Source organism: Ictalurus furcatus, chromosome 7 (genome assembly GCF_023375685.1).
Source record: "Ictalurus furcatus strain D&B chromosome 7, Billie_1.0, whole genome shotgun sequence".
NCBI classification, from domain to species: domain Eukaryota; kingdom Metazoa; phylum Chordata; class Actinopteri; order Siluriformes; family Ictaluridae; genus Ictalurus; species Ictalurus furcatus.
This window is the reverse complement of record NC_071261.1, coordinates 11,875,112-11,891,315: the sequence shown is the minus strand read 5'-3', so window position 1 is coordinate 11,891,315 and position 16,204 is coordinate 11,875,112. Positions and strand designations below refer to the sequence as shown.

The 16,204-nt window shown below is 42.6% G+C and overlaps 2 protein-coding genes across 8 annotated transcripts in view; one reads left to right on the top strand and one right to left on the bottom strand.

Moving 5' to 3' along the window:
* The window catches only part of ak5 (adenylate kinase 5), a 35,220-nt gene extending 24,078 nt beyond the window's left edge, over positions 1-11,142 (top strand). The window contains exons 8-14 of the mRNA XM_053628427.1: positions 1,387-1,463; positions 4,545-4,620; positions 6,083-6,127; positions 7,055-7,218; positions 7,782-7,898; positions 8,180-8,374; positions 9,313-11,142. Of these exons, the coding sequence (XP_053484402.1) occupies positions 1,387-1,463; positions 4,545-4,620; positions 6,083-6,127; positions 7,055-7,218; positions 7,782-7,898; positions 8,180-8,374; positions 9,313-9,378 (740 nt within the window). The 3' untranslated portion in view covers positions 9,379-11,142. The remainder of the gene's footprint in view (positions 1-1,386; positions 1,464-4,544; positions 4,621-6,082; positions 6,128-7,054; positions 7,219-7,781; positions 7,899-8,179; positions 8,375-9,312) is intronic.
* Positions 368-16,204, bottom strand: part of zzz3 (zinc finger, ZZ-type containing 3) — a 28,406-nt gene continuing 12,569 nt past the window's right edge. For 4 of the 7 annotated variants that reach the window (XM_053628422.1, XM_053628425.1, XM_053628421.1 and 1 more), the window contains 2 exons: positions 16,102-16,202; positions 13,558-14,872 (listed from right to left, as the gene is read on the bottom strand). In XM_053628422.1, coding sequence (XP_053484397.1) covers positions 14,728-14,872; positions 16,102-16,202 — 246 coding nt within the window. In that variant the 3' untranslated portion in view covers positions 13,558-14,727. Of the gene's footprint in view, positions 2,787-8,393; positions 8,413-10,177; positions 10,698-10,815; positions 10,891-13,557; positions 14,873-16,101; positions 16,203-16,204 lie in introns of those variants that run through there. The other 3 variants (XR_008386277.1, XR_008386278.1, XR_008386276.1) reach the window with 3 other exon arrangements.

The window sequence follows — 16,204 nt, the reverse complement described above, 5'->3', positions numbered from 1 at the left end:
CTGTGTGTGTGTGTGTGTGTGTGTGTGTGTGTGTGTGTGCCTGAGGACATGGATGTCGCTTGTCAGCATATATATATATATATATATATATATATGTGTGTATATGTGTGCCTGTGCGTGAGGATACGAGTTTCGGATAACCGATGGACTGAAATCAGGACGTTTGGACCCCTGCCGTTATCTCGACACTTGTTTTTCTAGAGTTTCTCCATTTTCTGGCACGACACCATTGAAAAAGGTCTCTGAGAAAATAGCAGTAATACAAAGGGTTTTGTGTGTATCTTAAAAAGGTGCGATTTAAATCCAAGAACACTAAAATCCTTGGCGTTTTTCCACCCGTCCCTCCCTCCCTCCCTCCCTCCCTCCCAACGTGCCGGTGATTTTACTTCTTTAAAAAGAGCCACTTTTTCGGGGCTGAATCTATTTCTCGGACGTGCAGAAGCAGCTCTCGGCGCTCGTTTAGATTTGCGCCGTTTATAAGCGTTTTATCGAGAAGCAGAACGGCTCTGATCCTCGTCGGTAAACGTCGGTTGACGTAAAAGGAAGAGATTGATTGTCGAGGCGATAACATAACCCGGGGACGACGAGGATTATTTGATGGGAAATGAAAGTAAACATCATTAGCGCAGATCTACCCGTAGAGGACGAACAGAACGCTGTGGTAGTGCACATGCTAATGAGATTATAACTCATTATAAACTCGCCCGACTCCTGGTTCGTTCGAGTCGTTATCGGTGACATGGCACGGTCGTGATGTTATCAATCTGCCAAGACAAAACGGTACTCAATAAACTACTCATTCCACTCGTATAAACAATATAACGTCAGTACATTTGCATAATTAAAATAAAAAAAGGGTTTAATTATGCAAAATGTCGGTGGATTGGATTTCAAATGAAACACCCGAGGCACAAATGTCCAATTTAACAACCATAAGAACATTAAGTACATCATGTTTTGTTTAAATTGGACTCCTAAATAAGAGAAGCATATAATGCTCGTGTCTATAGCACATAACCTTTGAAGCCACACTCGTGCGTCATGCACGACTCCTGAATCAGGATGAAAGGCAGGATGAAAGCGCAGGTCAGGGTTTACTCTCGCGGTTTGTCAGAACAAATCAGCCGCAAAATTGTTTCCGAGTGCAACCGAGACGGAGAGCAGGACGGAGCAAGCCATAAGCGCTCAGACTCTTGGACTACGGTAGAATCAGACTGACATGAAATGTACACACCAGAAATACACACTTTACACATTTAACTCCAAACTAAACGACATATCGATCGCATCGTTTGAGTCGTAGAGATCTTTAATGCGTCAACCCTTTCTGACCAATCAGGATCGAGAATTGCTTTTCATTGATATTCTTGTGTATTTTCTCCGCAGGCCCGAGCGAGCTTGATCTGAGCGTGCTAGCCGACAGCACCAGCCTGCCCGATGCTCCGTCCAGATTCGACGAGCAGGTACACAGAGTCCCTTTCAGTTCACTTCCTGCCTCATTCACTCCTCATTTCATGCTAACGCCGAACCTTTAATCCAGCAGTTCGGGAGCGGGACTCAGTGCTGTCGGCGTTATAACACGTTTAAACACGTCGTTAGGACACAGCCAAGTGCTCTGGCGCCGGCCCATCTCCTTAATTCGTCACTAAGCGAACGAGGCACGTTAAAAAAAAACGAGTCCTCAAATCGGCTGCGGAGGGCGCTCGTTGAATCGACAGATTCAGAAGAGTGCCGGCTCTGCGACTTAGTACGTTTACTTAACCTTACTTAACATACAAACGTCTTCATTCTATTTCTCCCTGTGTGTGGGCAGCCATTTTGTCCTGGGGTGTACAAACTTATGCACTCAAACGTATACTCCTAAGAACCAAATACAGGAAGATCAGTTAGGTCTGTAATCCCTCCAAAGCCGTACCTAATAAATCTACTTTAGAGTGGAGGTGTGGGCCGAGAGCCGCTCGGTAGATAATGGAAGTGAAAACACGGGCACAGATGAAGCAGTTCTCAGCGTGCGTGTGTGTGTGTGGGTCCAGAGAGTGGTACAAAGAGAGAACCCGCAGCGCTCAGCGTGGCGGTGCTGCCCACACCCTGTTCACACCACTCTCGAGATTTTTCTCAACATCCTCCGCTCAGTTCAGCGGCGAGAACAAACAGCGTTTCTATTAACGGCACGCATCAACGGGACGAGTCATCTCTCCGAAAGCAAGAGACGAGAGTCTGAATTCTGCGCTGAAGGTGTGTTTGCGCCCTTCGTAAAAGATCCAAAGACGATGTTGGTTGGTTTCGGGGGGAAGGGCACAAACTTTCGTAGAAGTCAGGAGAGAAGAGAAGAGAAAGAACGCAACGCGAATGAGGCCAGCGGTTTTGTAAGTCTAATGCGCAAAACAGGCAGGACTGAACATCGAACACTTCCTGTGCCGCCCACGTTCTCCTCCACAAGTACTGGAAGCGCTGCACTCCTCCGTAACAGGTTAGCCTCGCTAATGAGCTGGAGCTCGGCTGGGATTCATGATTCAGCGAGAGAGAGAGAAGGAGAGAAAAAGGGGTTCTAGTGTCTGTACGAGGGCTTCATTTACAATCCAGTGCTTCCAACATATCTAGTTTGTACTGTAGTCTTTGACGTGTAGGAGTGCGTATGCATGTGCAGATACACGTGCCTTCTTAGCGGTAAGTCATCATCATCCCTTCTGGACCGCCCACGTCACCGGCTCAGGATCCTCAGCGATGTCCTGAAACACCCACGGAATCGTTTCCAGTCGTTTTGCACGTCGTGGTTCTTCTCTAACCTGTGATCATTTACAATAACTTACATTATAAACAAATAAATCCATTAATTAAACAAAGTCAAAAGTAACACACCATTTTCTCTACCTGTCTAAAAAGGAGTTACGACAGGAATCACCTGGCATTCCCTTGCAGGTGGAGTGCAAAAGTTTGCACACCCTTACAAGAGTGTTCACAGCATTACCGATTCATCCTGGATCATTGTGTATAGCTCTGCCACAGGTCATCCGAATGCTCCTTTTTATTATTATTTTTTTAAAGCCATGGAGTGTGCAAACTTTTGCACTCAGCTGTACGTCTTTACTTGCCGTGCATGAGACATTGAGTTCTCCAACGAAGGCTCTTAACACCCCCCACCCCTATTTTGTAAAGGTTTTGATGCCAAAAAAAAGACAAAAAAAAACAAACACATGTAAACACCCCCCCCCCCCCCCCAAACAAGACAACAGAGCATGCACAGTTTTCCCCCACAATTCAAATCGTAATAAAATAAAACATGGCGTTAGTTAAAAGTTCTGCACTTTTGACATAACTTTTACACTCGTTTATGAGTTACGTGTTAAAACAAATTAAAACATTTTTTTTTAATGATGGCACCCGTCATGTGATCGTGTAATTCGTAGTAAACAAACAAAACTTGTTTACTTTCAGACATTCAAACATCGGCTCAAGTGAATGTTGGCGCTTTTAAATGTTACTTTTCAGATTGTTTCTTTGTAAAATGTGAATAATAATAAAACATGACAATAATAATATTTTTTTAAAAAAGCCCAAAAAAGCCAAAATAAATAACAAAAAAACCCCAAATTTTGACTTTTTCTCCTGTGTTTTCGTGCCATAAAACCTCCCACAAAAATGCTTAAATGATGTAAAGGACATTTATTTAGATTTATTTATTTACCATAATTAAATTGTAAAAAATTACAAACAGTGTTAATTAAAAGTGTATTGTTTAAGTAAACTTTGTAGCTTAATAGCGACCATAGTAAAACCTACTTACTTATCAAGTCTAAACTTTCACTTGTTTATATTTTACAACGTTTCAGATTGCGTGTGGTTGCGATTTAACAAGTGAAAAATAACCAATACAAAATGTATAATAAATAAATAAACAAACAAACAAACAACTCTGTGGGGGGAAAAAAGTAACGCAAACCCACTCACGTTTGTAGTAAAACGAAGAAAGGGAAAAAAAAGTTTTTTGAAGCCCTGTACTTTTACTTTATGTGATCTCTTGCGAGCTTATGACCGACAACGTAATTAAAAAAAAAAATAAATTGAAATTGGAGTAAAATCTACTTAATTATAAACACAAACATGGGCACAAGTGAAAGTTTAGACTCTGCAGTTCAAACGTAACCGTGACAGTTGTAATATCCATGGCGAGATGTATATACACACACAGATATATATCTATACATATAGATATATATACATACATACATACATACATACATACACACACACACACACACAAACACAGTGTCATATTACCAATTTCTTTCATTTCTTTAATCACTACATGAGGACAAAGCAAACATCGAGTGTGTTTACACGGTTGACTGGTAAAAGCGGCGCAGTTTAGCGCAGGAGTCCATTGAATACGACGGATCCGGCTTTGTCATGCGACAGAATTCCTTATCTGAGACTATTTGCCGGCTCTGTAGACAGGGACGTGGTCGTGACTAGCGACTCGTGAGCGTCCCGCCATGGCTGCTACGACACTGGCAGTCATTTCAAACATTTCTGTTTTCACGCAGGCTATCAAGGAGGAGATGGAGGAGGAGGAGGACGAGGAAGAGGCAGCGTCAGGGTACGGAGAACATCCGGCAGAATGTGAGTGCTTTATTCGAACACTATGTACTCCAGCGTCCCTGAGACACAGCAGTCACATCTACAAATTATTTATCGACCTCTGAGCCACTGCCTTAACAAGATTTTGTGTGGACTAGAGATATTAAAAAAAAAAACCTCAAGCGCATAATATCATGAATTCAACTTTTAAACCAGGACGTGAGATTTGCAGATTTGGGAAATCCCCGCGCTCTGTGGTAGAAAACGGTACTGCAGGCTACTTGTGGAGAAATATTTAGTGCAGTAGCGCGATATGGGATACATCCCGAACCGGAGAACGTAATTATCGGCTCCCATCATCACCACCGCCTTTACAGCTACTGAACATAGTCCGAAAATATCCGACTTTCAACAAGAGCTCGTTTTATAGCTTGTGTAATCCAGCTAGCTAAAACTGTATCGCACTGATCCCACAGCGGTCCGTTCCCACATTACCGGCCTGGGGCCGGATTCACAGAAATCTTCTCGATAACGCAGTTAAGAGAGTTCTTAAGATAAATTCCGAGACGTTCGCAAGTGCAATCCTTGAGAAATTCTTACAAAGTTCTCAGACATTTGCTTAAGAATATCTGAATTATTTTCTTGAGAATAAAATGACAGTAGTGTAATAACTAAAACAAATTCAATGCTGTCCAATTCATCAAATTTATTATTCTTTTTAAATAAAACTTTTACATTTTTTTTTTATTTTTATTTTTTAGAAATGTAGCAATAATTTCCCCATCATTTATTCGTAACAAAGCTGCGTTTTGTTTAACGACATTAAACATCCTAGGAGAATTTACTTGCTGGAAAGTGGAAACCAATAATCCGAGCATGCTAATTTATATAAATAAAACATTGCAGTAGTTTATACAGTTGCAAGTTTTATCATTTTATAATGTTAAATAGTTTGAATGACCCAAATCATTCATTCAAAAAAAAAAAAAATCGGACCCTTTCGGGATCTACGACAAGTTGGCAGTTATCCGAACTTAAAAAAAAATATATATTTACGATGATATTTGTTTTTTTTTTTTTTTTTAAGAATTTGAGGTTTTATCTTAGGAACAATCTTAAGAAGAATTTTTGGGAATACAGCATATTCGTAACTTTTTTTTTTTTTTTTTCCTGAAGTTGGAAATTGAGAAGAATTTTAGCTGTGTGCTTCCGGCCACGATCGCACTCGCTCTGCGACGTTAGAAAGCAGCACTGCGTCGACGGTACTTTATCCAGCTAGCTAGTGAAAAGCTGGTGTGGAGAACACGCCCATCACATCTGGTCGCTTGCCGTGTGTGTATTTATTCTCTAAATCCGTGTCCTGTGCGTATCCAGGCTAGCCACGTTATTATAAGAACGTTCACGTTTTCTCAGACGTCAGCGTTCATGTTTACCTCTGAACGGGAAAAACCAGCCTCACGTGTCTCTATGGTGCATATTAACATACGTGCTGTGTGTGTGACAGGTTTGCCCGTGGAGAAGAAGAAACCAAAGGTCATCTTCGTGATCGGTAGGTTCTGTGACGAAACCTTTCATTAAATCGCACCTCGCCACCTCATTAGCACTCGTCACGTAAACGTTCGCTTCAGTGCGGACATGAAGCTGCACTGGCTGCCTGAAATTTAAAAAAAATTATACTTCCACGCTAACATTTACTTCTTGGTTTATATTATATATAATAAGTATTTTACTTATTTTATATATATATAAACTTACTGACTATATTCTGTTGTACATTTCAGAGTGGCAGGTAGGCGGATTGTTTTGAACACTAAGTCTAAAGTAACTAAAAGAATCACACTTTACAACCGCGCTGAGCAGAAAAGCATCTCCGAACACGCGGCACGCCGAACCTCGAGGTGTACGAGCTACAACCGCCGAAAACCACAGGAATCCGAAGCTCCGGCGGTGACGTTTTTTTTTTCTTCCAGTTTTTGTCTCGCCTCACGTCAGAGCGAATTTGAAGAGCGCAAACGGCGCACTGAAAGAAAGCGGCGCGCGGAAGGTAGTTCATTATCCAGCTCTCTCCAGACCGAGCATCTCCTTGCGCCACTAATTGGAGCTTGGCGTTAATGATCAATGAAGCTGTCGAGGAGGTGGGCTGAGTGTTACCGCTCTGGTCTTTTCCTACTGAGGTTCCAAGTACAGCAGTCTGAATCAGAGCAATTTTCAGTTTTATAGCGAAGGATTCAGGGAAAAATGAACGGGAAACTCTTTCGTGCATCCGTTCAGATCGACGGTTTTAATTCCGTACACATTCGGGATTCGCTGCCATGTGCATGAAACGCCTTGCTTATCGCAGTCCTGGCGACATACAAGCCTGTAATATGCAAACAAGCGCCGTCTAACAAAGCAAACTGTGTTCACCGGTGTTTTTGTTCGTGCCAATATAGCTCATTTGAATGTGTGTGTGTGTGTGTGTGTGTGTGTGTGTTAGGTGGGCCCGGCTCAGGCAAAGCGCTGCAGTGTGAGAAGATGGAGGAGCGTTACGGTTTGAGGCGCCTCTGTCCCGGAGACATGCTGTGCACCGAGCTGCAGTCGCACAGCGAGCGGGGACGCTTCCTCCGAGACCTGCTCGAGAGGGGACGCCAACTTCCTGAGGTGTGGACACCAAACCGACACCGTTTGCATACACGAGAACGGCCTGATCCGTTCATCCTGACCGGATTTCACTGCTGTTCCGCCGTTAGCTATGAAACACAAGTCTACACGTACGTTAACGCTTATCGAGCAGGGTTTGTAACTGTAGTTTCAGGAAGTCCTTTACAGGAAGTAACGCACCTCTGCCCGAGTGTTCTCGGTTCTCTGAGAGTTTGGGGGGGGTTTTTTTTAGCCGTTGTTTGATGTTCCTCGTCTCCGAGCGTTCGGAGTGTGGGTCGGCGATGTTTTCGGAGCTAATCTGATGACTTATGATTCACCGGGGTTGCCTAGCAACAAGGATATCATGGACTACTTCAGCAAGATAGGCGTCTGACTTCGCAGCTGTTTGTGTATGAATTAACACATTTTTTAAAAAAAAACAAAAAAAAAAAACAACTATTCTATCCCTGCCATCTGAGGGAAAAATCTTAAAAGGTTCTTAAAATGTAGAACTCTTTTACAGCGTTAGTCATCCAAAGAGCGCTGCAAAATGTGTGTGTGTGTGTGTTGATCCACTGGTGTAGGACACGCTGATGGATTTGCTGTGCGAGTCGATGGAGTCCACAGTGCGACGGGGGAAAGGGTTCCTGGTCAGCGGCTTCCCGCGGGATCTGAGACAAGCGGAGGACTACGAGGCCAAGGTCAGTGTGTTGAAGGGACGGATGGTGGGAGAGAGAGAAAGAGAGATAGAGAGAGAGAGATACATCACGTGCAGAGAGCCAATTGGATTGCGACCTTTGATATCCTGAAGCTCAGGGCCTAGAAAAGTGCAAACGGGTCATGAGGCATCATGGACTTCCATTTTAGAGGCCTTGTTTGGGTGAATGACTTGTAGGAAGCTAATTTTCCCCAAATTAAAACCAGCCCTTACTTCTGTGTATACGCATGTGTGTGTGTGTGTGTGTGTGTGTGCCTGGGATAGATGGGCCAGCCCAGCACCGTCTTACTACTCGATTGCTCGGCCTCCACCATGACTAGACGTCTCCAGCAGAGGGTGCTGTCCAGCCTGCGCCGCACAGACTCCTGCCACCGAGAAGCCCATCTCCGCGTGGAGGGTTTCTGCGGCACTTTGACTCCGCTCGCCACTCACTACGAAACGCTCGGGCTCCTGCACAAGGTGAGTGTCGCCAATAATAACCTGGACCAGCTTCAACCCTGGACAAAATGTGACCTTAAAGTGTCAGATTTACACAAATTACAAACAGCAGCACCGGTGTCTTTTCCTGCAAATATACAGCAGGAGGATGGTATGGATGAATGGAGACGAACGGAGAAAGGGCTCGCACCTTTTTTTTTTTTTTTTTAAGCAGGGAGGACATTTTTGGGGATTTGCGGTCAAACGACTGGTTTACGGTTTGATTGCTCTCCGGCAGAAACCATGGCAACCAGCTTGAACATGGCAGTCCAGACGTGACCAACATTAAGTTACTTGAGTGACGTGATAAACAACCAATCAAACGGATCAACGCAGTGGTGGCGTTATTAAACAAACAGTCGTTGATAAGGAGATGTTTGTGTAACATTTTTGGAAGGAGTCTCCAGTGCGAGTGTCGTTTATACTCTCTGGTTTCTTGATAAGAGGAAAAGCTTCGCTTTTTTTGGTCTTGTTAACTTCACAAGTGAGCGCGCGAGAGCGAGAGAGGCAAGTGAGACCAACTTGTCTCCACAATGTTAAATGTAATGGTAAAGGGATAAAAAGTACGACATGTCCTATCTTTCAGCAAATAAAAGGAATGTTGGCGTCGGCAGGTTGCTGTGGTATAAGAAGAATAAAACACTTTGGGACACGCTGGTAGAGCGCTACTGGTAGCTTCGCTTTGTCTCGGCTGCTTCCCATCAGCCCATCGCTGATTATTTTCCTATAACGGCACATCCTGAGTGTTTTACTCCTTACAGATCGGTACATAATGAGGAACGGAGTTGGGAGTGCGCTGTGCCTTTACTGTCGTGATTCGTATGTGTGACGGATGTCTCATGTGGCTCGGTGGCCTACTTTTCATTACAAGAATCCAAACATTTTTATCTCTGTGTGTGTGTGTGTGTGCGTGTGTGTAGATTGATGCAGAACAGCCCCCTGACGATGTGTTCGAGCAGATCTGCCTGGTCCTGGACTCGTGTTAAACACCATGGAACTCTACAGAACACCACGCACCACTATCCTGCACTTACTCATCCATCGCTCATCCACCCACCACCATCACATCACGTAGGAAAAGGAACCTGGCAACAAGCTGTGACTTTACGCTCTGCTGTACATAGCATTCTGATCCGATTCGAATCTCCTCTGCTAACGCTAGCTCTCTGTATGAAGTGCTTTAGCTCCGCCTAGCATGGACTGAACGAGGGGCGAGAATTTGCGTCGCATCACGTTATTTCCTCTCTCCGGCTGTGTTCCGACAAACTCCGCCTCCCGTATTAGATCGGCTAGCAAGTACGAAGTCTTGGCGAGATCGAATACAGAATGATGAGCAACGGTGGGCGTGGCTTACAATACTGTAAACCTGCTAGCCAATCATAACGCAGGAGATTCTTTATTGATTTTTTTTTTTACATGTCGGAATACCGACCGAGGCAGGGAAACGAAGCGTCGAAGTTGTTACGGCAGCGATCTTCAAATTCACTGCGGAGAATTTCAATTCAAGTTGAAAACGATGCTGGTGGGAATAATTTTTTTTCGAGCATTAAAAGTATAAATTAAAACGTTTAAATAAAACTACAAAACCTTTCTGGAAAAAAAAAAAAAAAAAATCAATAAATAAAATCAATCATGGAGAAGTGTCCGATAACCAGGGTTCAAAAGAGAAAATCTGGTTCGTCTGTAAGAGACGAATTATCCATCATCGGAGAACAGGCTTTTGAGGGGGGTAAATAAATAAATAAAAATCGCTTTTCCAGAAGTCCCAGGTTTGGTTTTGTTGTGTAATTTTTAAACAGTTTGGCCGACCCCCGTGACTTCGTAACGCTTCTTTTGCAGATGACGGCTATGAGGGTTTTTTTTTTTTCCTCTCGCACTCTTAAACGAGTAACAGGTTGAATTGTTTGTTTTTAGCATAGACTTGACAAAACACACAAAATTGAGTCAAGGAAGGTGTCAAGGACATTCTAATTATTATTATTAGATTTTCTTAAAATATAATAAATGACTTTCAGGGTAAGAGGGTTGTACGTTCAAAATGGTGAACATCCCAATATCATTAAAAACAAAGGAAAGGGGACAAAAAAAAAAAAAAACAGACAAGAGAACCTATTTTTCTTCTTCCCATGATCCCATGACAATGTGGGATATCAAACGTTTTACAGGGGGTGCACGTTTGAATGGCGTGGGACGCTAACACGGATATCTATCTATGAAATGTATACTTACTGCGTATCTGTATTATTACATATTGATGGAGCATCCCTCTCTCTCTCTCTCTCTGTCACTCTCATCTCTTACTGCTCTGTAAGCATGTCAGAAAAGCATCAACGATCAATAAAACCAGTCGCTTTTGTGTAAAAATGGAAAAGAAAAAAAAAAAAGAAGAAAAAAAAATTCACAGGCTTCGTATTTGTATTTACCTGTGTCTGGCTACAGGCTTTTAAACCATGGAGGAGTTGAGTTTCACGCTGAAATCCTGTTATTGTATTTTCCTTCTGAAATGTTTGAATGAAATAAAAAATCATTTCATACGTTGTAAACTGGTTTGCATGGTCGCCATGGTTACCATCTACAATCCCATTCAGACATTTACTATGTTTTGAACTTGTCCTTTATATTGCACCCCCATCCACCAGAGTCAGATTTATACCAATACAGTCACTCATAAAAATAATATTAAAATATTTATTGAGGTTTAACGTTTAATGAGGATGGCGTTGACTAACAGCTCCATCTTGTGGCCACGGTGTGAATCTTTTTACTTTTCACGATTATTCGATTTTTTAATTTTAAAGAGATAATGTTGCAAATTTGGGATTATTTAATAAGTCACAATTATTAATTTTTTTTTAAAATATTAAAACATTCTAAACGTTTGACAGACAAGCATATACACACATTTTATATATGTATATATACACAGTATCTCACAAAAGTGAGCACTCCCTTCACATTTTTGTAAATATTTGATTATATCTTTTCATGTGACAACACTGAAGAAATGACACTTTGCTACAGTGTAAAGTAGTGAGTGTACGGCTTGTGTGACAGTGTAAATTTGCTGTCCCCTCAAAATAACTCAACACACAGCCATTAATGTCTAAACCGCTGGCAACAAAAGTGAGTACACCCCTAAGTGAAAATATCCAAATTGGGCCCAAAGTGTCAATATTTTGTGTGGCCACCATTATTTTCCAGCACTGCCTTAACCCTCTTGGGCATGGAGTACACCAGAGCTTCATAGGTTGCCACTGGAGTCCTCTTCCACTCCTCCATGATGACATCACGGAGCTGGTGGATGTTAGAGACCTTGTGCTCCTCCACCTTCCGTTAGAGGATGCCCCACAGATGCTCAATAGGGTTTAGGTCTGGAGACATGCTTGGTCAGTCCTTCACCTTCACCCTCAGCTTCTTTAACAAGGCAGTGGTCGTTTTGGAGGTGTGTTTGGGGTCATTATCATGCTGGAATACTGCCCTGCGGCCCAGTCTCCGACGGGAGGGGATCATGCTCTGCTTCAGTATGTCACAGTACATGTTAGTATTCATGGTTCCCTCAATGAACTGTAGCTCCCCAGTGCCGGCAGCACTCATGCAGCCCCAGACCATGACACTCCCACCACCATGCTTGACTGTAGGCAAGACACACTTGTCTTTGTACTCCTCACCTGGGCGCCGTCACACACGCTTGACACCATCTGAACCAAATAAGTTTATCTTGGTCTCATCAGACCACAGGACATGGTTCCAGTAATCTGTGTCCTTAGTCTGCTTGTCTTCAGCAAACTGTTTGTGGGCTTTCTTGTGCATCATCTTTAGAAGAGGCTTCCTTCTGGGACGACAGCCATGCAGACCAATTTGATGCAGTGTGCAGCGTATGGTCTGAGCACTGACAGGCCGACCCCCCACCCCTTCAACCTCTGCAGCAATGCTGGCAGCACTCATACGTCTATTTCCCAAAGACAATCTCTGGATATGACGCTGAGCACGTGCACTCAACTTCTTTGGTCGACCATGGCGAGGCCTGTTATGAGTGGAGCCTGTCCTGTTAAACCGCTGTATGGTCTTGGCCACTGTGCTGCAGTTCAGTGTCAGGGTCTTGGCAATCTTCTTATAGCCTAGGCCAGCTTCATGTAGAGCAACAATTCTTTTTTTTCACATCCTCAGAGAGTTCTTTGCCATGAGGTGCCATGTTGAACTTCCAGTGACCAGTATGAGGGAGTGTAAGAGCGATGACACCAAATTTAACACACCTGCTCCCCATTTACACCTGAGACCTTGTAACACTAACAAGTCACATGACACCGGGGAGGGAAAATGGCTAGTTGGGCCCAATTTGGACATTTTCACTTAAGGGTGTACTCACTTTTGTTGCCAGTGGTTTAGACATTAATGGCTGTGTGTTGAGTTATTTTGAGGGGACAGCAAATTTACACTGTTACACAAGCTGTACACTCACTACTTTACACTGTAGCAAACTGTCATTTCTTCAGTGTTGTCACATGAAAAGATATAATCAAATATTTACAAAAATGTGAGGGGTGTACTCACTTTTGTGAGATACTGTATGTGTGTGTAATATATTATATATACACACACACACACACACACACATATATATAAATGATTATGTTTAATATTTTATTCCAAATGTTATTTTTCATTAATATATAAAAAATCTAACTCAAATAAGAAGTGATCAATTAAACCTTTTTTTTATATTTTGAAAAAATGTTTTAGAACGTTGAAATTATGAATTGAAAAATTACAATAAAAAAAAAGTTTGATGCCCAAACGAAATAAATAATTAAACAAAATAAAACTTCAGCATTTAATCATTAAATCTACTCACCAGAAAATCTAGTATACAGAACGTCCATTTTTTATTTAACATTTTTTTCCCCTGCTGTTACTGGATATTATTTTTTATTTTGTTTTTATCTACATTGATCTACATATTCATATCCATTATAACAGACGTATGTAAACGTTTAAATCCTAAATATTATAGAATAATTCTTCACGCTACAGGAAGAGAAAACTCGTTATTTCACGTGTATTAGTATCTTTATATTTCGACTTCTTGAGGGAGGAAGAAGCTGGCATTCGAGCATTCGTTCTTCAGAGAGAGAGAGGAGGCGAAGTGAAGGACAAGAGCGCAGGCGTGTGGTGTAGAAAGACTTTTCACATACTTTTATTTCCACAGTTCTCCTCTAACATGTGAACATTATTTAAGAACAGACTGTTATACACTGATATTGAAGCAGGGGACGGGAGGAGCAAAAAGAGGGGGGGGGGACAAAACTAAATCCAATACAAAATGGTCTACATGGAAAGCACAACGAAATCTGTGTATAAAATAACACCGGGTGGACGACAACTGGCACCACCTCCGGATCATCTTTTCTGGCATCAATGCCGTTTAAATAGATTAATAAAAATACACTTTGTCGTGGACCATGAGGCAGGGGAAGGGGAAAAAAAACGAAAGTAAGAAGTGAGCTGACTGGGCAGATTTTCCCACCATTTCATTTTCTGTCTTTTTTTCCCCTAAAACGAGTGACATGGAATCATCCGGACGCTAAAAAAAACAAAACAAGAAGAACGGAAGAACAAAAATGGCACAGCACCTACGACTGGCTAAACTCACTGTACGTTTGTATACTCCACATGATCGACGACAGTACACACCGAGAAGACGTGAGGAGGAAGGGATATGAGAGAGAAAGAGAGAGAAAGAGAGGGAGAGAGAGACTGAGAGAAAGAAAACGACACCCCATACGCTACTGACACCTACCAAGTGCGTCTCTCAGCTGGTCTTGTCCGTGCTGTAGTGCTTCATGGGCTGGAGCTTTAACATTAAACAAAAACATCATCAAACACATGATCGACATCATAATGTAAGGTCTTGGGGTGTGAAAGAGGGGGAAGGGGGAGAAGAAAAGAGAGGGGGAAAAAAAAAAAGCAGCTTCTAGTAAAAGTGTGTTCAGGGTCTGTAAATTAAGAACGTCTGATTTGTTAGCAAATCCTCCTGGTTAAAAACCTGGCGTGAATGGAAAGTCAGCACCGAGTCCCTTTTCATTTCCACCTTCTCTCTCACACACACACACACACACACACACACACACACACACACACACAAAGGCTTGACAGCAGCTGGGTGACGGAGAGCGGAGACGATTTGGGACGTCGCTCCCTCCCTTTTTGCGTTGACAATGGCGTGTGAGCTCAGGTAGAGCGGTGGTTCAGGGTCCTCCTGCTGTAAGCGGATCTGCCTCTGGTGAGTGGACGAAGTGAGTCCGGCCCCGGGTTCGAGCGGCCCTGCCTCGCTCCTGTCATCTGTTGGCCGGGAAGTAGTTGGGGTCCAGGTAGTTGTAGGCAGCGCTTGCAGGCAAGCAGTAGTCTCTGTCCAGGAAGCCCTCGACCTGCTGGACCGGCTCCAGGCGGTGACTCGGCGTGTGCGTGTCCGTCTTGAACGCGCTGGAGGACGAAGAGTTCAGGGGTCGAGATTAGAAAAAGTGCTGAACAAGACCAAATAAACCGTTTAGTCTGCACGGATTCATTTACTGGATGGCGTTGCCGTACGGCAACAATTAAAATATCTCAAATTTTTCTGACAGGCGAGAACACACAACTACTATTTTTCCTATGTAACAGGAAAGAGGCGGCTTTAATCAGCATTTTGACACAACAGAAAAAAGCACCATGTCACATGACCAGGAAGTGCTTGGTCATGTGACATGGCTTGATTCATTTTTCAATATTTAGGCAGAACTACTTCAAGGAGGAAAAAAAATTAAACACTATCTGAAATAAGTTAACATCAATGACATTTTTTGTTGTTTAAACAACTTTATACGTTTTGAGTATTATGTTAAATTTGTTAAAAACCTAATTGTTGCCATATGGCAACAACATGCGATAACGGAACAGAAGTACGTGCGTTTGTGAACTGAAACAGGCCTACAGACGAAAAATAAATAAATACACTATGCTTCTCTAACAGGATATTTACACTTTTGTTCCCCACATTCGAAGAAAAAAAAAAAACATCTGTTGCCATTTCAGACGTTTTTGAAATTGCACGTTATTTTCTAAAATGTATGTTTCAAGAGAAAAAATTAAAAACATCCACTTCACCCAAAACGTGTCTGGATCTCATTTTTCTATCCACATACTTTTTACAACTGTAACTGTATCTCGTGCACTGCGTGTTATTTTGTGATTATATGACATGATACGAAACGTTCCACCACTGCACATTGTTGCCGTACGGCAACAATTTACCAACTACCCCACCGAAAATCTATTCTTCTTCATTCAACAATTTTTCAAATTTAAGGAAAATTTCAATCAGAAGAACTAATTCAAATAATAAAATTCCATTAAAAACATTTATTTATGGAAATGTAATCATTCGTGCAGTAGTGGGTTAGGACGATATGTACAAGATGGACACGTGGCCCAAAACAATGAATCCTTTTAAACGACACGTGCTGAATAATACACCGTGCGAAATAACACGCTGTAATCGTTTAACCGATTCAAAAGCGGTCGATCCATCGATGGTCTGGGAATATCGAGCGCTTTTATCAAGGTCAAGTGAAGCATACGGTGTTAGACATCATCTCGCTATAGTGTGTATGTGTGTGTATCAGATGTGTAGTAAAGAGACAGGTGGTGGTGCAGATAAGCAGAACGGATCTGACCAGTCGGCACAGTTGGCGCAGAAGTCGACGGCGTTGTCCTGGGGGCAGTCCTGGCAGTGCCACCGTACGCCCTGGATCGGCTCTATGCCACACATATCGCACT